This window comes from Phyllobates terribilis, unplaced genomic scaffold, assembly GCF_046119375.1.
Source record: "Phyllobates terribilis strain yellow unplaced genomic scaffold, ASM4611937v1 Scaffold_2__4_contigs__length_985480577, whole genome shotgun sequence".
Classification (NCBI taxonomy): domain Eukaryota; kingdom Metazoa; phylum Chordata; class Amphibia; order Anura; family Dendrobatidae; genus Phyllobates; species Phyllobates terribilis.
Window position 1 is genome coordinate 580,809,150 of NW_027362762.1, and position 24,170 is coordinate 580,833,319.

General features: G+C 45.0%; 1 protein-coding gene across 5 annotated transcripts in view; it reads left to right on the top strand.

Annotated features, from left to right (window-relative positions):
* The window catches only part of SCUBE3 (signal peptide, CUB domain and EGF like domain containing 3), a 1,075,473-nt gene that overhangs the window by 744,177 nt on the left and 307,126 nt on the right, over positions 1-24,170 (top strand). For all 5 annotated transcript variants that reach the window (XM_073666423.1, XM_073666418.1, XM_073666419.1 and 2 more), the window contains one exon: positions 17,647-17,847. In XM_073666423.1, coding sequence (XP_073522524.1) covers positions 17,647-17,847 — 201 coding nt within the window. The remainder of the gene's footprint in view (positions 1-17,646; positions 17,848-24,170) is intronic.

Consider the following 24,170-nt stretch of genomic DNA (forward strand, 5'->3'; position numbering starts at 1 on the left):
CTAAGGACCAGCTTGCCCGCTCACCTGGGAGCGCTACTCCGTTACCTGCCTGCTTGCCTGCCCGGAGGCTCCGCTGTCACGTGCTGTGACCACCAGCTATTCCAGAGACTCTTGCCCGCTCACCTGGGAGCGCTACTCCGCTACCTGCCTGCTTGCCTGCCCGGAGGCTCCGCTGTCACGTGCTGTGACCACCAGCTACTCCAGAGACTCTCGCTTGCTCACCTGGGAGCACACATCCTCCGTCTGCCTTGCTAGCCTACCTGGAGGTTCAGCCATCACAGGTCGTACTAACCCGTTCACCCAGAGACTGCCCCGGTCACTTGCCGTGACCTCCAGCCCGTTCACCCAGAGACTATCCCGGTCACCTGCTGTGACTGCCTGCCTGGTCGCCACCCGCTCCCTTGCAAGGACCGCCCCCTTGTATAGTAGCTCAGAGGTTCCGCCTCCCAGACCCGTTACACAATGGAACTGCCGAGAACCAGCTGGCGGTGCTGGAGCCCAGGGTAAATACTAAAAACAGAGGAGCCAGAGGTGTATTTGGAGGAGGTTTTAAATCCGTAGTACAGTGGATGTGGACAAAGCAGGAGAATTTGCCGGACACACAGCTGGGGATCAGCTGACGTTACTGAACCCCAATAACACTGGAGCAAGCGTTGACTGTGCAGACGGCACTTCTGAGCAGCAACTAGCGGTATTGGAGTCCAGGGTAAATACTAAAAACTGAGGAGCCAGAGGTGTATTTGGAGGAGGTTTTAAATCCGTAGTACAGTGGATGTGGACAAAGCAGGAGAATTTGCCAGACACACAGCTGGGGATCAGCTGACGTTACTGAACCCCAATAACACTGGAGCAAGCGTTGACTGTGCAGGCGGCACTTCTGAGCAGCAACTAGCGGTATTGGAGCCCAGGGTAAATACTAAAAACGGAGGAGCCAGAGGTGTAATTAGAGCAAGTTTTAAATAAGTAGCACAGTGAATATGGACAGAGCAGGAGAAATTGCCGTGAACACAGCAGGGGAACAGCTGACGTTACCGAACCCCAATAACACCGCAGCAAGTGTTGACTGTGCAGACGGCACTTCCGAGCGCCAACTGGCGGTGCTGGAGCCCAGGGATAAGAATGAAAACAGAGGAGCCAGAGGTGTAATTGGAGCAACTTTAAAATGTGTAGTACAGTGGATGTGGACAAAGCAGGAGAAATTGCCGTCCGTACAGCAGGGGAACAGCTGACGTTACCGAACCCCAATAACACGGCAGCAAGTGTTGACTGTGCAGACAGCACTTCCGAGCGCCAACTGGCGGTGCTGGAGCCCAGGGATAAGAATAAAAACAGAGAGGAGCCAGAGGTGTAATTGGAGCAAGTTTTAAATAAGTAGCACAGTGAATATGGACAGAGCAGGAGAAATTGCCGTGAACACAGCAGGGGAACAGCTGACGTTACCGAACCCCAATAACACCGCAGCAAGTGTTGACTGTGCAGACGGCACTTCCGAGCGCCAACTGGCGGTGTTGGAGCCCAGGGATAAGAATGAAAACAGAGGAGCCAGAGGTGTAATTGGAGCAACTTTAAAATGTGTAGTACAGTGGATGTGGACAAAGCAGGAGAAATTGCCGTCCGCACAGCAGGGGAACAGCTGACGTTACTGAACCCCAATAACATGGCAGCAAGTGTTGACTGTGCAGATGGCACTTCCGTGCGCCAACTGGCGGTGTTGGAGCTCAGGGATAATACTGAAAACAGAGGAGCCAGAGGTGTAATTGGAGCAACTTTAAAATCTGTAGTAGTGAGAATGTGGACAGAGCAGGAGAAATTGCCGTCCGCACAGCAGGGGAACAGCTGACGTTACTGAACCCCAATAACATGGTAGCAAGTGTTGACTGTGCAGACGGCACTTCCGAGCGCCAACTGGCGGTGTTGGAGCTCAGGGATAATACTGAAAACAGAGGAGCCAGAGGTGTATTTGGAGGAGGTTTTAAATCAGTAGTACAGTGGATGTGGACAGAGCAGGAGAAATTGCCGTCCGCACAGCAGGGGAACAGCTGACGTTACTGAACCCCAATAACATGGCAGCAAGTGTTGACTGTGCAGACGGCACTTCCGAGCGCCAACTGGCGGTGTTGGAGCTCAGGGATTACAGTTCAGGTGGTAGAAACATGAACAGAACAGGAGACCTGGATACTGTTGCCAACCAATTATTTATTCTGGAAGAGGACTGGCAAATTCATGAGAGATCCAGGCCTTGTTCATTTTGAGAAAAGTAAGCCGGTCAACGTTATCGGAGGATAGTCGCATGCGACGGTCTGTTAGTACACCACCTGCGGCACTAAAGACGCTTTCCGATAATACACTAGCAGCAGGGCAAGCTAGCACCTCCAGTGCATACTGACTAAGCTCTGGCCATGTATCCAGCTTACAGACCCAAAACTTGAAGGGAGAAGAGCCGTCTGGGAGTACACTAAGAGGGCAAGACATGTAGTCTGTCACCATCTGACGGAAACGTTGCCTCCTGCTGACTGGAGCCGTCTGTGATGGTGTAGACATTTGTGGCGGCGGGGACACAAAACTTTGCCACATTTCGGCCATACTGGTCTTGCCTTGTGCTGAGGCGCTGCTTCTGCTCCCTCTTTGTGCAGAGCTTCCTCCACTGCCTCGACGCACTGAGCTGCTTTGTAAAGCACTAGCAGCACTGCTCTCGGTTGGAATGGAGAACATGATGGAATGCACCAGTGCGTCTTGGTACTCCCGCATTTTACGCTCCTGGTTCAAAGGTGTTATGAGGCTTTGTAAGTTGTCCCGGTAGCGAGGATCTAGGAGGGTGGACACCCAATAATCAGCCGTGTTGAGAATGTGGGCGATGCGGCGGTCGTTTTTCAGGCACTGCAGCATGAAATCAACCATGTGCTGCAGACTGCCAACTGGCCAAGAAACGCTGTCCCCTGCTTGAGGCGTGATCTCTGCCTGCTCTGCATCACCCCACCCTCGCTCTAGATACTGACTACTAGAGCATTGTGTACCTCCCTCCTCTGGACAAATGTCTTCCTCATCCATTGACTCCTCCTCATCCTCCTCACAAAGTGTCCCCTGCCTAGGCCTTTGTGAGGAACCACGTTGCGCAGACTGTAGAGAAGCAGATGGCATTTGTGACTCCTCATCCTCCACCTCTTCCAAAACCTCGTCCCTTAGTGCTTGCAGTGTTTTTTCAAGCAGGCAGATAAGGGGGATAGTCATGCTGACTAGTGCATCATCTGCACTCGCCATCCGCGTGGAATAATCGAAGGCACGCAAAACGGGGCAAATGTCCTTCATAGAGGCCCACTCAGTGGTGGTGAAGTGTGAACGGCGCGCACTGCGACTTGTTTGCGCCTGCTGCAGCTGGTACTCCATTACTGCTGCCTGCTGCTCACACAACCTCTCCAACATATGTAACGTTGAATTCCACCTGGTGGGTAGGTCACATATGATGCGATGTTCCGGAAGACATAATCGGCGCTGCAGAGCTGCAATGCGTGATCTTGCATTGCTGGAACGCCGCAAGTGAGCGCACTCTATGCGGACCTTGTGAAGCAGTGCATCAAGATCCGGATAGTCCCTCAAAAAACTCTGCACGACCAAGTTGAGCACATGTGCCAGACATGGGATGTGAGTGAGGTTGCCTAGGCCCAGAGCTGCCACCAGATTTCGGCCATTGTCACACACTACCATGCCTGGCTGGAGATTCGCTGGCACAAACCACACGTCACTCTGCTGCTTCATGGCATTCCAGAGCTCCTGCGCTGTGTGGCTTCGATTCCCCAAAGAAATTAATTTTAATACGGCCTGTTGACGTTTGGCCACGGCTGTGCTCATATCGGTCATCATAACAGGTAACCGTTCACGGGTCGATGTGGAGGTAGACCGTGGCGGCTCCTGCAGCGCTGATTCAGAGGAACTGGAGTATGAGGAGGAGTCAATGTGTACAGACTGGATTCCTGCAATCCTTGGAGTTGGCAGAACACGTACAGCGCCACTCTCAAGATCTGTACCCGGCTCCACAACATTTACCCAATGGGCAGTGAGGGAAAGGTATCGTCCCTGTCCATGCTTACTGGTCCACGCATCAGTGGTCAGGTGGACCTTGCTACTGACGGCGTTTTGTAGCGCATGTTTAATTTTTCCCTCCACATGATGTTGCAGGGCAGGGACGGCTTGCCTGCTGAAATAAAAGCGGCTGGGCACGTTGTATTGTGGGACTGCCAATGCCATAAAGTTACGGAATGTGTCAGTCTCCACCAGCCTGAATGATAGCATTTCAAGGGCCAGTAGTTTAGCAATGCCAGCATTCAGAGCCTGTGCTCGGGGGTGGTTTGCCGAGTATGGGCGCCTTTTCTCCCATGCCTGTGCTAACGATGGCTGTAGACTGGCCTGGGAGTGTGAGGATGACTGGGAAAGTGGTGCTGTGGGTGGAATTACACTGTGTCTCTGTACAACAGTGCCAGAGATTCTTCCATGGCGATCCTGTGAGGAAGCCGAACCAGCTGTGTGTGAGCTGGAGGAAGAGGCTACAACACGAGCTGAAGAGGTGGTAGGTGGCGCTGTAGGTTGGCCTAGGTCTTCAGTGTGTTTTTGTAACTCCACCACGTGCTTGGTCTGCACATGTTTCCACATATTTGTGGTATTGAGGTTGCTGACACTTTTCCCTCTTTTCACCTTCTGATTACACAGCTTGCATTTGACAAAGCAAATGTCATCTGCAACTGTGTCAAAAAAGGACCAGGCACTGCAAGTCTTGGGAGCGCCCGCTTTGGATTTTGGAAGAGCCATGCTCCTAATGGGTGCCGAAGTGGAGGCTACAGGCAACCAAGTCTGCCCCCTCCCTCTCCCTCCTTTTTGGGCCGTTCGGGGAATCTCTTCCTCAGAGCTGCTCCCACCACCTTCCTGTCCCTCACGCCATGATGGGTCAAGGACCTCATCATCTACACCACCCTCTTCAAACAACTGCTTCTCCTGGGTAGTCTCGACAGCACAGTACGCACCAGAAAGTGGCACCTGAGTCTCATCATCAGATGCGTACTGAGGTGTGCTGCTGACCATAGGCACTGGCCCACCCACCTCTTCAGATTCAGAGAGACAAAACGGTTGCGCATCACTGCATACTACCTCTTCTTCAAATTCTCGAATTCTGCTTGGCTGGCCCCCTCTTTCCAAGCCAAGAGATTCAGAGAACAGAAGCAGAGATGGCTCCTGTCCAGGGCTCTCTGACTGCCTGGGCAATTTGGCAGGTGGTGAAGAGACAGATGGGTGCTCTTCAGTGCTCAGGATCTGAGAGGATCTGGAACTAATTGAAGTCGATGCGTTAGCTGCCATCCATCCGACAACGGCTTCAATTTGGTCCTCGCGCAGCAGTGGGGTACGGCTAGCTCCTACAAAGCTGCGCATAAAGGACTGTTCCCTGGTAAAACTGGGGGATGCTGAGTCACTGGTGCCCGCAGCAGGCACAGAATCCCCACGTCCTCTCCCTGCAGGCACAGAATCCTCACGTCCTCTCCCTGCAGAAACTCCACGCCCACGCCTACGCCCACGACCACATGCCTTACTCCCTGCCTTCTTCATCTTGGTAGACTGATAAAGATAGGCAGAAAAGTACTAAGGGCTTAGTGTGCTTATTCCTGAACAGCTGCTAACAGGTATAAGAAACACTAATTTTATAAAGTGTGGACTAGACTTTAATATGAGCTAATGTGGCCTACACAACTGTAAAGTGGAGTGTTTGGTGAACTTTATTTAGGTTTTTTTTTGTCACAAAAAGACACTGGATGTGCCTAAAGATGTAATAACGATAGTATCACAAACTTTTTGTAGCTATTACAATGTAGGAAGGTAACCTACAATGCAATAGATGAGGCTGCAAAAAATAGGCTAATACTAATCTGGCTGGGGTTGCAGGGCTCAATGCTGCAGAAAGGCTCCTCTATCTACTCCTATATAGTGTGTTTGGAATCAATTTAGCTGAATACGGATGGAACCACCACACTAATAGGAGATATCAGGAAAAATTATGAATTGGCAATAAAGGACAATGTATGAGGCAGTGACACACACTGAGTGCACTACAACCAGACGGGGTTGAAGCACACACTACAGGGTGAGCTGCACTCACACACCAGACCTTGCAGACAGCGGTGAACAGTACAGATGCAGAGCACTGTGCACTAGCGCTGCAAGACCAAAAAAATTTCTCTATCTACTCCTATATAGTGTGTTTGGAACCAATTTAGCTGAATACGGATGGAACCACCACACTAATAGGAGATATAAGGAAAAATTATGAATTGGCAAAAAAGGACAATGTATGAGGCAATGACACACACTGAGTGCACTACAACCAGACGGGGTTGAAGCACACACTACAGGGTGAGCTGCACTCACACACCAGACCTTGCAGACAGCGGTGAACAGTACAGATGCAGAGCACTGTGCACTAGCGCTGCAAGACCAAAAAAATTTCTCTATCTACTCCTATATAGTGTGTTTGGAACCAATTTAGCTGAATACGGATGGAACCACCACACTAATAGGAGATATCAGGAAAAATTATGAATTGGCAAAAAAGGACAATGTATGAGGCAGTGACACACACTGAGTGCACTACAACCAGACGGGGTTGAAGCACACACTACAGGGTGAGCTGCACTCACACACCAGACCTTGCAGACAGCGGTGAACAGTACAGATGCAGAGCACTGTGCACTAGCGCTGCAAGACCAAAAAAATTTCTCTATCTACTCCTATATAGTGTGTTTGGAACCAATTTAGCTGAATACGGATGGAACCACCACACTAATAGGAGATATCAGGAAAAATTATGAATTGGCAAAAAAGGACAATGTATGAGGCAGTGACACACACTGAGTGCACTACAACCAGACGGGGTTGAAGCACACACTACAGGGTGAGCTGCACTCACACACCAGACCTTGCAGACAGCGGTGAACAGTACAGATGCAGAGCACTGTGCACTAGCGCTGCAAGACCAAAAAAATTTCTCTATCTACTCCTATATAGTGTGTTTGGAACCAATTTAGCTGAATACGGATGGAACCACCACACTAATAGGAGATATCAGGAAAAATTATGAATTGGCAAAAAAGGACAATGTATGAGGCAGTGACACACACTGAGTGCACTACAACCAGACGGGGTTGAAGCACACACTACAGGGTGAGCTGCACTCACACACCAGACCTTGCAGACAGCGGTGAACAGTACAGATGCTGAGCACTGTGCACTAGTGCTGCAAGACGGAAAAAAATTTCTCTATCTACTCCTATATAGTGTGTTTGGAACCAATTTAGCTGAATACAGATGGAACCACCACACTAATAGGAGATATCAGGAAAAATTATGAATTGGCAAAAAAGGACAATGTATGAGGCAGTGACACACACTGAGTGCACTACAACCAGACGGGGTTGAAGCACACACTACAGGGTGAGCTGCACTCACACACCAGACCTTGCAGACAGCGGTGAACAGTACAGATGCAGAGCACTGTGCACTAGTGCTGCAAGACGGAAAAAAATTTCTCTATCTACTCCTATATAGTGTGTTTGGAACCAATTTAGCTGAATACAGATGGAACCACCACACTAATAGGAGATATCAGGAAAAATTATGAATTGGCAAAAAACGACAATGTATGAGGCAGTGACACACACTGAGTGCACTACAACCAGACGGGGTTGAAGCACACACTACAGGGTGAGCTGCACTCACACACCAGACCTTGCAGACAGCGGTGAACAGTACAGATGCAGAGCACTGTGCACTAGTGCTGCAAGACGGAAAAAAAATTCTCTATCTACTCCTATATAGTGTGTTTGGAACCAATTTAGCTGAATACAGATGGAACCACCACACTAATAGGAGATATCAGGAAAAATTATGAATTGGCAAAAAAGGACAATGTATGAGGCAGTGACACACACTGAGTGCACTACAACCAGACGGGGTTGAAGCACACACTACAGGGTGAGCTGCACTCACACACCAGACCTTGCAGACAGCGGTGAACAGTACAGATGCAGAGCACTGTGCACTAGCGCTGCAAGACCAAAAAAATTTCTCTATCTACTCCTATATAGTGTGTTTGGAACCAATTTAGCTGAATACGGATGGAACCACCACACTAATAGGAGATATCAGGAAAAATTATGAATTGGCAAAAAAGGACAATGTATGAGGCAGTGACACACACTGAGTGCACTACAACCAGACGGGGTTGAAGCACACACTACAGGGTGAGCTGCACTCACACACCAGACCTTGCAGACAGCGGTGAACAGTACAGATGCTGAGCACTGTGCACTAGTGCTGCAAGACGGAAAAAAATTTCTCTATCTACTCCTATATAGTGTGTTTGGAACCAATTTAGCTGAATACAGATGGAACCACCACACTAATAGGAGATATCAGGAAAAATTATGAATTGGCAAAAAAGGACAATGTATGAGGCAGTGACACACACTGAGTGCACTACAACCAGACGGGGTTGAAGCACACACTACAGGGTGAGCTGCACTCACACACCAGACCTTGCAGACAGCGGTGAACAGTACAGATGCAGAGCACTGTGCACTAGTGCTGCAAGACGGAAAAAAAATTCTCTATCTACTCCTATATAGTGTGTTTGGAACCAATTTAGCTGAATACAGATGGAACCACCACACTAATAGGAGATATCAGGAAAAATTATGAATTGGCAAAAAACGACAATGTATGAGGCAGTGACACACACTGAGTGCACTACAACCAGACGGGGTTGAAGCACACACTACAGGGTGAGCTGCACTCACACACCAGACCTTGCAGACAGCGGTGAACAGTACAGATGCAGAGCACTGTGCACTAGTGCTGCAAGACGGAAAAAAAATTCTCTATCTACTCCTATATAGTGTGTTTGGAACCAATTTAGCTGAATACAGATGGAACCACCACACTAATAGGAGATATCAGGAAAAATTATGAATTGGCAAAAAACGACAATGTATGAGGCAGTGACACACACTGAGTGCACTACAACCAGACGGGGTTGAAGCACACACTACAGGGTGAGCTGCACTCACACACCAGACCTTGCAGACAGCGGTGAACAGTACAGATGCAGAGCACTGTGCACTAGTGCTGCAAGACGGAAAAAAAATTCTCTATCTACTCCTATATAGTGTGTTTGGAACCAATTTAGCTGAATACGGATGGAACCACCACACTAATAGGAGATATCAGGAAAAATTATGAATTGGCAAAAAAGGACAATGTATGAGGCAGTGACACACACTGAGTGCACTACAACCAGACTTGGCTGAAGCACACACTACAGGGTGAGCTGCACTCACACACACAGACCTTGCAGACAGCGGTGAACAGCACAGGGAACTGTGCACTAGCGCTGCAAGGCACAGTGATTTAGAAAGTAGCTTGGGTAAAGCAGTATAGAGCAAATAGGTAGCTAAAACTGTCCCTCAGAACAACAGCGTCCTATCCCTAACTGAATTCACAGCAGAGTGAGCTCAAAATGGCGGCGGCGGCTTTTATAGTGCATCATGACATCATTTCAGCAGCCAATCACAGCCATGCCATTAGTTAAGATGCCTACATGCCTAACAGGATGTGCCCACACTTCTTAGGATCCTCATTGGCTGAATAAAATGAAAATGGCTCATTGCATTATGGGAACTTCCAATTCCGGTATACGATATTGCAAAAGTATCGGAATTAAGTATCGGAATTCCGATACCGCGAATATCGGCCGATACCCGATATTTCAGTATCGGAATGCTCAACACTACTCGGGGTACGATTTAAGAAACATCTGAACCACGAGGTTAAGCACATGAGCCAGGTATGGTACGTGTGTGATCTCGCCTCACCTCAGAGCCGCCACCAGATTACGGCCATTGTCTCACATGACCATGCTTGGATGTAGGTTCAGCGGTCTCAGCCACAGATCTGCCTGCTCTTTCACAGCTGTCCACAACTCACAAGCAGTGTGGGGTTTCTCACCTAAGCTTAGGAGTTTCAGCACAGACTGTTGCCGCTTGGCGGAGGCAGTACTGCAGTGCTTCCTCCATGAGGAGGAGGAGCAGGATGATGCGCAGGAGCGGTACACTGTGGGGGCAACTCTCACTGACATAGGGCCCGCAATCCTCTGTGTGGCGAGGATGTGTTCCGTCCCAAGGTCCGACTGGGTCCCGGCTTCCACTATGTTTACCCAGTGTGCCATCAGGGAGATGTACCGTCCATGGCCACAAGCACTTGTCCACGTGTCTGTTGTCAGGTGGACTCTCCCAGTAACTGCATTGTTGAGGGCACGGCAGATGTTTTGGGACACGTGCTTGTGTAGTGCGGGGATGGCACACGAGGCAAAATAGTGTCGGCTGGGGACCGAGTACCGAGGGACGGCCACCGCCGTAAGGTTGCGGAAGGATTCCGTCTCCACCAGCCTAAAAGGCAGCATTTCCAACGCAAGCAGTCGTGAAATGTGCGAATTTAGGACTGTGGCCTGTGGGGCGTTAGCTGCGAATTTCCGCTTTCGTTCAAAGGTCTGGGATATGGACAATTGAATGCTGCGGTGGGACGTGGATGTGGACGTTGATGCTGTTTCTTGAGAAACATAACAAGTGAAGACTGAGAGGAGGGGGCATCTTTGCATGCAGTATGGACAGGGGATTGCCTTGCACACACAACAGGGGGTTCTATTGCATGCACAACAGTGTAAGAAGCAGTGGTGACACCCGCTGACACTGGTCGTGGACCCTGGGGTTCGCCCCACAAAGTCGGGTGCTTTGCTGCCATGTGCCTGATCATGCTGGTGGTGGTCAGGCTGGTAATTTTGTCACCACTGCTGATGCTGGCATGGCAGGTGGTACAAATGGCCTTTTTGGGGTTATGAGCAGAGTCTTTAAAAAAATTCCAGACTCTGGAAGACCTACTGGTTGTACTGGCAACGTCCCTCGTGTTGGTGTTATGGGGAACGGTTGACCGCCTTCTGTCTGCGGCCACCACACTGCTTCTTCCTGCCTGTTGGGGTACTCTGCCTCCCTCCCCCTGTGTGCTGCTGGCCTCACTCTGCATGTCCTCCTGCCACGTTGGGTCAGTTACTAGATCATCCACCACCTCCTCGTCTTCCACTTGCGCACCACAATCCTCCTCCTCACTTCCTGGCAATTGTGTCTCGTCATCGTCCACCTCTTGTGACAAATTGCCAGCGTCGACTTCCTGTGGCCATGGCTGTTCAAATATTTGGGCATCGCTACATGGGATCTCCTCTTCCACCACTTCAAGCGGAACAGGCGAGGGGCACAAATCTGGAAATGGACCAGTGAACAGCTCTTCAGAGTGTCCAAGTGTGGGATCAGTTGCTGTCTGATGACACTCGGCATGGTGGGAGGAAGGAGCATCAGGGTGAGGAGGAGTATGCGGTCGAGACTCACAGCTTCTTGGAGACGACCGTGTGGAAGACAGGCCAGAGGTGGTGGTGCCCAGGTAACTGGAAGTATTATCTGCTATCCAATTAATAACCTGTTCACACTGATCAGTTCGCAATACTGGTGTTCTGTGCTTCCCTAGTAATTCAGTCAAGAAGTGGGAGCGAGAAGATATGGCTGTTGGTTGTGGCACATTTTCACCTTGGCCACGGCCCCGTCCTCTGCACGCACCATCACCAGAACGTCCACTTCCAAGTCCCTTGTCACACGCCTTGCCTATTATAAAGTAAGTAAAATAGCTTACACTCGCACTATCAATGGAAAAAGGGTAATAAAAAGTAGATTAGAACCGTGGAAGAGGAAAACCACAATTTTATTTCTCTGACCTACACCCGACTCTTTTAAACAATCTGAACAATCAGGGAGAAAATATTACTGTTTTTCTTTACGGAAAAAATACCAAAAGCTGAATAATAGAGATTTCTTACCGTGGAACAGCAAAACCACAGTTATAATTTACTGGTGTATCCCAGACTTTTTTAAATATATATATATATTTGCGGCTGAACAGTGAGTGACACACTCAAACTGTTTTTTTTAGATACAAATGGCCCAAAAGTGGATAATACAGAGGTTTGAACCGTGGAACTGCAAAACCACACTTGTATTTCTCAGGCCTACACTAGACTATTTTCAACAGATATATTTGTGTCTGGCCAATCAGGAGACCCTATTATTTATTTTTTACGGTCAAAAATTGCAAAAAGCAGGATAATACAGAGATTTGACCTGTGGAACTGCAAAACCACACTTGTATTTCTCGGGCCTACACCAGACTATTTTCAACAGATATATTTGTGTCTGAAAAATCAGGGAGACACTATTATTTTTTTTTTTACGGCAAAAAATGCCAAGAGCAGGATAATAGAGATTTTTTACCGTGGAACAGCAAAAGCATACTTCTGTCTCTCTGGCCTACACCAGACTATTTTCAACAGATATATTTGTGTCTGAAAAATCAGGGAGACACTATTTTTTTTTTACGGCAAAAAATGCCAAAAACAGGATAATAGAGATTTTTTACCGTGAAACAGCAAAACTACAGTTATAATTTACTGGTGTATACCAGACTTTTTTAAATATATATATTTGCGGCTGAACAGTGAGCGACACACTCAAACTGTTTTTTTTAGATACAAATGGCCCAAAGAAGTGTGCAAAACCACACTTCTATTTCTCTGGCCTACACCAGACTATTTTCAACAGATTGGCAATCGCACGGGTCCCAAGCGTACTCCGCTCTACCCTAAATCATGACACAAGGTAATTCCTATGCCATATATTTTCTCTAAACCTTTATTGGGACATACAGAGATAGAACTAGGTTGCATATAACTTCTCTGACTTACTGTAAGATATAAATTCAACCGTTAGTAACATCTCAGTGTACTCCATGGCCCATTATAACTATTAGGAAACCTTACTTATATGCATGGGACCCAGTGTGTCTCTGCAATTTCTTTACTGTGATGGATATTCTATTACTTTTTCTATAGTGCCATTTCAGTATTCTTTTGTATCCCAAACCTTTCATATGATCTGTTCCTATGCTGTATATATATATTATATTGAATAAAATGTATTTTCTTTCATAAAACTGATCCCACAGTTTGTTTGAATTCCTGTTTGTTCTCAATGAAATATAATAATGATATACCACCAGTTCGGTGACATAGATCTGGGAATTCTTTGCTTATCAGTTTTTTATTTTCAACAGATATATTTGTGTCTGAAAAATCAGAGACACACTTTTTTTTTTGGGGGGGGTGGGGGGGACACCAAAAGGTTAACAAGACGGGTATTTGTACAGTGTGAAGGAGGAAAAAAAAAGAGGATTTAGATGAAAAAAAAAGTATTTTTCCTGGCCCCCGAGACCTGGAGCTAAGTCCAGCAATTTCAGCAACAGGAGCACACAGGACAGTAATGCAGCGTTTGCTGGTATAACCACTGCGTCTCCTATACAGCCTGCCTGCCTGATATCTGGGATGGATATTAGTCCTGAGAAGGACTGTTTGTTTGATCTGGCAGCCTTTACAGACCCTACACTAACTATTTCGCAGGATATATCTCTCCCTAAATCAGCAGCGCTGTCCCTACACTGTCTGATCCGGAGCGACTGTGTCCAAAATGGCGGCGCCCTATTTTAAATACTCAAGGTGACGCTGTGCGGCCAGCCAATCACTGTAATGTCCACAAACAACATGGCTGCGGCATTACAGTGACTGGCTGGCAATCCCTGCATGTTCATTGGCTCTGGAAAGAGCACCAAACATGCAGGGCGGAGACCCGAGCTCCCGCCCGAGTAACCTGGAAATGCTCAGTGCTCACCGAACATCCCGAGTAGCGTGATGCTCGGGCAAGTACCGAGCAGTGTCGAGCATGCTCGCTCAACACTAATAATAATCATTTTTTTATTTTTATAGCGCCAACATATTCCGCAGCACTTTACAAGTTTTAGGGGGGACTTATACAGACAATACAGAATAAGCATATCTCATATCGAAAGGAGTGAGGGCCCTGCTCGCAAGCTTACAGTCTATGAGAAAATGGGGGAGACACAAAAGGTAGAATGTACATATATTGTATAATGCAGCCTTGATATACTAAATAGGATAAATAATAATACATGGACTGGTCGCCTGCCAGTATGTGTATAGTCCTGACCGAGGCTATTAAGTGCATGGTTGATATGAACCTGAAATTGAAGAAGATTTTAATATGGGGGAAAACTGGGACGGACAGATAGTGTGTTTAGGCGATACGCCAGTCTAAAGAAATATTTGATGTATGTTTGGGGTCATTGTCCTGCTGGTAGACCCATGAGCTAGGATGCAAATCCAGCTTTATGACACTGGGCACTACATTGCGACCCAAAATCCTTTGGCAATCTCCACATTTCCTGATGCCTTGCACACAGACAAGGCACCCAGTGCCAGAGGCAGCAAAGCAACCCCTAAATATCTTTCAACCTCCACCATATTTGACTGTAAGTATGGTGTTCTTTTATTTTTAGGCCTCATTCCATTCACGTTAAACCATTGAATGATGTGCTATAACAAAGAGCTCTATCTTAGTCTCATCTTGTCCCCAAGACGCCTGCTGGCCCTCTAACAATAGTGGAGGTCGCCTACTGACACTATCAATTCTGAGGGACACCTGCTGGACATCCATATTTGTGAGAGCGACCTGCTAAGCATCCTAATTTCAAACTTTACAGAATATATACGAAAAAGAAAATTTGACCACCTCAAATTGATACCTTAAATTGCAGTATAGCAATATATGGCTATGCAAAGCATAGCTGGCTGATGGCCCTCTAACAATAGTGAGGGCTGACTGCTGGCCCTCTAACAATAGTAAGGGCCACCTGATGGCCCTGTAAAAATAGGTTTTGTGACTTTTAGAGTCCCTCCTTCATAAATGAAGCAGGATGTATCTGATCATGTCTCACACATCACATGGCCAGATAAGGTAGTAAAATGTTAAAATTACATTTACTTGTGAATGTATTTTTCACCATTGAAAGCAATGCAAAAGTGCAAAAACACATCAAAAACACTACGTGTGAACATAGCCCAAGGTGTGGAGGAGCATTTTGTTTTTTTGTAATTTGTTTTGCCTTATATACAAGCCATTACCCTGGAAAGAATGTTTAACATTTTTTCCAGGAAAATCCATTTTAGCTTTGTTTTTGTATGTTTTATTGTGAGTCCGTAAAAGTGGTTTAATACTTTGACAACATTATTCACAGCAGGGACTTGGGATTCAGAGATGCTTCCAGGGGTCTTACCCATGCTGTTTCCATGTCATTTCAGCACTGTTTCCATCGATTTGACCAATCGCTGAAAAAATGCTCGAGTTTTCCATTGACTTACATTGGGCTCGTTACTCAGGTCGAGCACCTGAAATTAAGATTTACTCGACCCGAGTAAACCTGAGCATTTTAGTGCTCACTCATCACTAGTTTTTACATAAAAAGGCATTTTTTGGAGCGGCATTAGCTTGAAGAAGACACTGTATGCACCTACCATAAAGGAAATTATCATTATGGCATTATGTTTTCAGCAATTGAAGGTTAGGTTACTAATTGTAAAGTTAAGTTATGCAATCTTCCATTATATTTTACTTGGTGTAAAAATTAATTCATTCTACATAAATTCAGCTCGTTTGAAATACTATTTGTTTTCTTTTATTGTCTTTTGAACTTTATACCTTTCTGCGTTGCAATTGTGCATTTTTAATGTGTGAACTCTGCCTAACAATATTAATGCCATTTACGTATACAGTACAGAGCAAAAGTTTGGACACACCTTCTAATTTAAAGATTTTTCTGTATTTTCATGACTTTGAAAATTGTACATTCACACTGAAGGCATCAAAACTATGAATTAACACATGTGGAATTATATACTTAACAAAAAAGTGTGAAACAACTGAAAGTATGTCTTATATTCTAGGTTCTTCAAAGTAGCCACCTTTTGCTTTGATGACTGCTTTGCATACTCTTGGCATTCTCTTGATGAGCTTCAAGAGGTAGTCACCGGAAATGGTTTTCACTTCACAGGTGTGCCCTGTCAGGTTTAATAAGTGGAATTTCTTGCCTTATAAATGGGGTTGGGACCATCAGTTGTCTTGTGAAGAAGTGTGGTGGATGCAGAGCTGATAGTCCTACTGAATAGTATGTTAGAATTTGTATTATGGCAAGAAAAAAGCAGCTAAGTAAAGAAAAACGAGTGGCCATCATTACTTTAAGAAATGAAGGTCAATCAGTCCGAAAAATTGGGCAAACTTTGAAAGTGTCCCCAAGTGCAGTTGCAAAAACCATCAAGCGCTACAAAGAAACTGGCTCACATGAGGACCGCCCCAGGAAAGGAAGACCAAGAGTCACCTCTACTTCTGAGGATAAGTTTATCCGAGTCACCAGCCTCAGAAATCTCAGGTTAACAGCAGCTCAGATTAGAGACCAGGGCAATGCCACACAGAGTTCTAGCAGCAGACACATCTCTTCAACAACTGTTAAGAGGAGACTTTGTGCAGCTGGCCTTCATGGTAAAATAGCTGCTAGGAAACCACTGCTAAGGACAGGCCACAAGCAGAAGAGACTTGTTTGGGCTAAAGAACACAAGGAATGGATATTAGACCAGTGGAAATCTGTGCTTTGGTCTGATGAGTCCAAATTTGAGATCTTTGGTTCTAACCACCGTGTCTTTGTGCGACGCAGAAAAGGTGAACGGATGAACTCTACATGCCTGGTTCCCACCGTGAAGCATGGAGGAGGAGGTGTGATGGTGTGGGGGTGCTTTGCTGGTGACACTGTTGGGGATTTATTCAAAATTGAAGGCATACTGAACCAGCATGACTACCACAGCATCTTGCAGCGGCATGCTATTCCATCCGGTTTGCGTTTAGTTGGACCATCATTTATTTTTCAACAGGACAATGACCCCAAACACACCTCCAGGCTGTGTAAGGGCTATTTGACCAAGAAGGGGAGTGATGGGGTGCTCCGCCAGATGACCTGGCCTCCACAGTGACCAGACCTGAAACGAATCGAGATGGTTTGGGGTGAACTGGACTGCAAAGTGAAGTCAAAAGGGCCAACAAGTGCTAAGCATCTCTGGGAACTCCTTCAAGATTGTTGGAAGACCATTTTCGGTGACTACCTCTTGAAGCTCATCAAGAGAATGCCAAGAGTGTGCAAAGCAATCATCAAAGCAAAAGGTGGCTACTTTGAAGAACCTAGAATATAAGACATATTTTCAGTTGTTTCACACTTTTTTGTTAAGTATATAATTCCACATGTGTTAATTCATAGTTTTGATGCCTTCAGTGTGAATGTACAATTTTCATAGTCATGAAAATACAGAAAAATCTTTAAATGAGAAGGTGTGTCCAAACTTTTGGTCTGTACTGTATATTCACAGAATCGGATCCTGTACTTTATGTCAGTGCTGTGTAAGATGCCATATATCTATTAGCAGTGATATATTAAAATCTTTTTTTTATTTGTGCGCTTGTTACAGTTCACATGCCTAAAGTGATTGACTTGTGTAAAGTTGTGTACTGTATATGCAAATATTGTATTATGTATGTTATTAAATGGTGAATTTTTTTTTTTTTTAAGCCAACTGTGGAATAATATGCCTCCGTCAGCGTCTGGAACGGAAGATCAAGTCCATATTGAAATCTTTGAGGAAATCTATTAATCAGGAGCGATTTGTAATTCGCTTAGCATCTATGGAGTATGAGATTGCTCAGAAAGGAGGAGGAGCAGAAAGAGGAGAACACTGTCTTCCCGGTCAACAACTTATGTGGGGCAAATGTGGTAAGAATATTTAAAAAAAGAATGTTGCAAACTGCGTGCATTTTCTTTCTGTGTGAAACACTTGAAAGTAATAATTTTATGCCATTTGCTTAAAGTGTAAATAAAAAAAACTGACCATCACATCCAAAACAGAAAACTGGTGTGTACAGTTGCTTACTAAGAGTAGCCTCTAAGGCACAGGCAGTTTTGATTACAGTAAATTCTTAACTTCCCATACACATGCAGACTTTATTCTCTTAGAGAGGAAACACCTTTCTAGGTTCCTGGTATCGAGAAACGCCTTACCGTGGCTACCAGGTACACATGAATTGGCCAATACATGCCCTAAGATTTCTCAATTATTACTATTTTCTTGAGCTGTATTGCTATTCAAATTTCATATATTTCATGTTTGCATACTTAGCGTTACAGAGAGCTACTTTATTTGTTAATTGCTTAAAGTGGACCTGTCATATCAAGAAACGCTATTAATCTTTAATCACCCCTTGTAGATTTTGTGATAGTACGTTGAGCTGTATAGGTTGAACTCGATGAACTTGTGTCTACATTCAACCTTAAAAATTGCGAAACCATGAAACCCATTTTCACACTGCAGGTTTTAGTTGAGGAACATTTTTTAGACTAGACCCTGGATCAGATCCAATTCTAAATAAAAACACCAGAATAGCTAAAAAACACAGATGAAACCCCAGACTACATATCCCAGTCTAGAATGCAAAATAAATATAGACCCTAGAGTAAATATAGATTTATGATTAGACTACGTAAACTAATACAAACATCAATGAAAGCCTTCAAATACAGTCATACTATACCTACAGTTGCTAGACTAGACATATCCCAAACAAACCACACAATACACAACTTATATGACATCTCCTGCACACATCTTTGCCTAGGGATCATTGCACAACTAATCATCTATGTGCATGAGATGGTCAAAGTGGGACATTTTCAGATCATTGTTCGAAAGATTGAATATGTCTTTCTATTAGTATATTTGTAGAAAATCATCAAAATAAACACATAACTAGCTGCTTTGAGACTGCCCATAAACTTTAAACATGTGGTTGGTCATGCTTCTACTCTGCAGTGACATTCTAAGGCATCACTGCATAGGCAGTGCAACATTTCCCTTGCCATGGAGGCTAACATAACTGATACACAGAAATAAGTTGAAAGTAAAACTAGTTCAATATTTAAATGCCCGCCCAAAGGTTTGTTTACTACCTTTTAGGGGGCACAATGTGTATAAAATTAATTGAAAAATAACAAGCAAAAATAAATACATTTTAAAAAAATGCCACTATCAAGCCAATTCACTGCAACTAGTCACATCTTGAAAAAAAAGGGTTCGATATATAAATGTATTTATTACAGAATGGGGAACAAATTTTAAAATGTATTTTTCTGTGTAGACATAAAAAAAGGGGAAATCAAACACTTATTTTCTTAATTTTTACACCTATATCACCCAAGATATGCAAAAAAATAAAAAGAAGATATATTATCACAGTGACATAAAATGAAGTCCAGGGTATCATGACAAAAGGACACAAAAGTTAGTTGAATATCCGAAGAAGAAAAAAAAATGTTGGCTGTTTAAACCACATGTATAAAATAAACCTGACTGTTCAGGAACGGGAGTAAATGGCCTAGTCTTAAGCCCCCGTCTCACATAGCAAGATCGCTAGCGAGATCGCTGCTATGTTACTGTTTTGGTGACGCCACAGCGACCTCACCAGCGATGTCGCTATGTGTGACACTTTGCAACGATCAGGCCCCTGCTGTGAGGTCGCTGATCGCTGCAAAGTGTCCTGGACCATTTTTTGGTCATTGCTCTCCCGCTGGTCAGCACACATCGCTGTGTGTGACCAGCGGGAGCAGCGATCAGGCTGGTAACTATGGTAAACATCGGGTTACTAGGGGCACACGCGCACCTAGTAACCCGTTGTTTATCATGGTTACGAGCCTGCTAAAGTGAGCGGTAACCTTCCGCTCACTGTAGCAGAGTGGTAACCATGATAAACAATGGGTTACTAGGTGCGTGTGTGCCCCTAGTAACCCGATGTTTACCATAGTTACCAGCCTGCTCCTGCTTCAGCAGGCTCGTAACCAGGAGCAGAACATCGTGGAAAGATTCTTTCCACGATGTCGCTGCTCCCCTGATCGTTGGTGAGCCTGCCTGTTTGACAGCTCACCAGCGACCACATAGCGACACAGCAACGATCCCTGACAGGTCGTATCATTGTCAGGATCGTTGCAGCGTCGCTAAGTGTGACGGGGCCTTTAATCTGGTTAAAGAGGTTGTTTCACATTTGATCTTCAGATAGCACTCTTTCTCAGTTGGCTGTTACATACAGCTGAGCTCCCACTTCAACACCCAAGATTGCAATCCTGGCAGTTTAACCCTTTACATGCCTCTGTAGCTACTTCTACAGTGCATGTAAGGAGTTTGATAGATGGAAAGCTCCCCTTCTGTCAGTCCATCAATCACTCTCGCAGTACGATTGCGGAATGCCAATGGTTTGCCATGGTAGCTGCTGTCCTAACAATGGTCTTCGTGTCTGTTATAGAGCTCAGTCTATTAGATCCTAGGGACTAACTGTTAGGGCTCATACCAATCACCAATAAAAATATCGGTCTAATGTTGTTCCTGAAAAGTCGGATAAGTGTCATGCGAGTGTCATGCGAGTACAATGCAATTTTTCTCATCTAGCATCCGAATGATATCCGTATGACATATGAATGCAATCCATATGCAATGCAATTTTAACATTAGCTTATTAGCTTTTACATAGAGTAATTCTGTATGTCATTTACAGTTATTTTTCAAAGTAAATATTTCTTCTAAACATATAGATAGATAGATAGATAGATAGATAGATAGATAGATAGAAAGAAATATATAAGTGAGATATATAACCATTGCTTTTTATGTGTAGCTTACTGTACATGTATTTAATTAACAAATAAAAGGAAAAAAATGGCATGGGTCCCCTGAAATTTTAATATCCAGCTGAGGGAAAGCTGACAGCCGGGGGTTGATGTTTATAGCCTGGTAAGGGGGAAATAAACATGGAGCTTCCCATGCTATTAATAAGTGTTCACAGCTGTCTATTTAGCCTTTACTGATTATACAAAATGGGGGATCCCCCCAAAAAATTATGTGGGGTCCCCCCTATAATTAATAACCAGCAAAGACTAGGCAGACAGCTGCAGGCTGATATTAATAGGCTAGGAAGGGTCCATGGATATTGGCCCCCTCCCAGATTAAAAACATTAGCCAAATCTGGCACTTAGCCTCCGCTCTTTCCACTTGCTCTAGTGTGTTGGCAAGTGGAGTAATAGTATTAGGGTTGATGTCACCTTTGCATTTCAGCAGACATCAAGCCAATCAAGCAATGGAGAGGCGTCTATAAGATGCCCCTATTACTAACCCCATAGTCATATTATCATTAAAACATCATTATTAATTCAAATAAAGTCCTTTATTTAAATTAATATCACAGACTGCTTTACTGAAATAAACACTCCCTGTCCCCCTTTTACCCATTTATTATGGAAAAAGGAAAAATAATAAACCACCATTTTCCTCACCTGTCCGACGAGACAATAATCCACTGAAGCCCATGCCTCCTGTAAAAGACAAAAAGTAATAAATCACAATATTCCTCACCTGACTGACGAGAATATAATTCATTTGTCCCATGCCAAATCAACATAAGAAAATAATCGCAGATGTAAGCTGTACCCTATGGTAACATTGAGTAGAGTGAAATCCGATTTTTTATCGGATTACACTCGTCCAACTGCATTGCAAGTGGGAACGAGCCCTTAGGTCTCATACCCATCACCGTAAAAAAAAATGCTGAAAAGTGGGATGCAAATGTCTCATGTTACATAGAGTAATTCTCTATATCATTGTCATATGTTACAAAGAGTAATTCTCTATGTCATTTACACATAGATTTCTATATAGAGCTATATAGAGATGAGCGAACCTTTCAAGGTTTGATCCTGTTCCGATCAACGAATTTCCCGATGTTAGCTGAATAGTTCATTGAGGGGCCCAAAAGCTGTCAAAACAGCTAAAGTTAGGGGCAGACACGAGGAAAAGTGGCATCAATTGATCCACAGTCTAAATTTTATAATGGCACATCAGTAGTCGACCATGGGCCATGCATGATGTATCAGGGTATGGGCCAGCATTTACAACTTTGAATTTAAGTTCAAATTAAGTCGAGGTGGGTGAGGGATCAGTGTAGGCCTGCTGTGCTGGCAACCCTGATACCACATGCAACAGCTCAAGCTGCTTTTCTGCTCAGCCACACTCAGGTGGCAAAATATCAGCTTTGTAGACTACTATTGCTAGAAAAATTTAAGAATAGCAACACAGGTAGTTGACTGAAAGTAAGTGCAGGCCTTCTGGTCTGGAGCCCTACTGCTACAGGCAACACACATCAAGGAGAACCAACCAGGAGTCTCCATATTTAAAAAAAAAATTGCCATACACAACTAAAGTGTCATCAATTTCACCAGAATAGAAATAACTGACACCCCTTCCACTACAGGAAACACACCAGATGGACACCCAAACAGAGTCTCTACATTTGAAAAAAAAATTGCCATACACAGCTAAAGTGGCATCAATTCCACCAGAATAGAAATAGTATAATGGTGTCACGGGTGTGTCGGAGGTGACAGACAGTCGCCCTGCAGTGGCTTGTAGGAGATCTCCACGTTTGGCATTGCAGACAGATTCCTAGATAGGAGGTTGTCTTTAGGACCCAGCGACTACCTCCCTCTAGCCTGGGTGTATATATACCTGGTCTCTCCAAGTGGGCGTCGCCGGTTATACTCATTCCTTCCTGTATCTTGGCAGTAGCAGCACCACGTTCTCTCTGGAGTCTTGAGGCTGTGTGCATAGTTGGAATTCATCTAAAGGTAAGTTGTTGTCTTCCCCTTTCTAGAGTGCTAGAGGAGGTTGACTAGTGCTCATCTCCTTCCACCCCCAGCTACAGCCTTACGCAAAGGATAGTAGGGCGAGGCACGTGATCGGCGACAGCTGCGGAGGCTGTATAGGGACGTTAGCGGGAGACAGGGTGATGCTAGTTCAGATTAGGAGGTCACCTCTTCCCCTTTTTAGTGTCTGGGCTCCCTTTCACTTTCCCCTCTGTGTTGTACTCACACCTGGCATTACTCTATGTGTTGCACTCACACCTGGCGTGACAAATGGGGCACTGACACTCCTTCCACTACAGGAAACAGATCAGATGGAGACCCAACCAGGAGTCTCCCATTTCAAAAAATGATTGATAACATCAGCAGCAGTAGCAACAGCAGGCACAGAAGCCACGACAAAGGTGTCACTGACTGCAATAGCATCAGATCAACGCAGCACACTAAAAAGTATACCATCGCCTAGACTGCACAGTCTGCGATTGAGACGTTCTCCGAGAACGCTGGCTGCTGGTCATGACAAAACCTCCAAGGTGTGACAGGTGAACTCAGGCCACTCTTCCACTTTTGAAGACCAAAATGCAAAAGGGTCCAAACCCTCATTGATGGCATTAATATTGAGCTCAAGATACTCATGCACCATCTTCTCCTGTCATTCACTACGTGTCAGACTTGTGCTCTGTTCTGCTGGTGCACAGGCTGACCTAAAAAATGTGTGAAATTTCTTCTGCTACTTACACTTCTACTGTTACTAATGTTTTTGCGTTAACGAATTGACGGTTCCGGGGTTGGAAGTCTACAACTGCAATGCACACTGTGTGCCTCACTGCTGTCTTGAGGAAAACCGCTCTCAGTGTATATGCACATGGTGCATTTTTTATGCGTTTTTGCTGCGGAAAATCCACGCATTGCAAACCTTATCTCAGCATTTTCTATTGGGATTTTGGAAGATCTGTGCACATGGATTTCATGTGCGGAAAAAGAAGCAGCATATACATTCTTTGTGCGGATTTGCCTGCTTTTTTCCTATACAATGCATTGTAAAAAACACATGTCAAATCCGCAGGCAAAAATGCACAGAAAACGCATGTAAATGCAAAAAAAGCATAAAAAACGCACAGAATTTCCGCAGTGCTTTTGATGCCAAGAGGTGCAGAACCTTTTAGAAATGTTGCAGAAATTTCTGCAAGCAATTCCTGATCGTGCACACAAAAAACCTTAACGTTGCCTACAAGCATGTTTCCAGCATGTGCACGTCCCTTTCCAGGGTGGGAAGCATCTGGCAAAATGCACTCTGGTACCATGGATCTAACAGCGTGGCAACACAGTAGTAAGCACTATTTTGAATCCTAACAATGTAG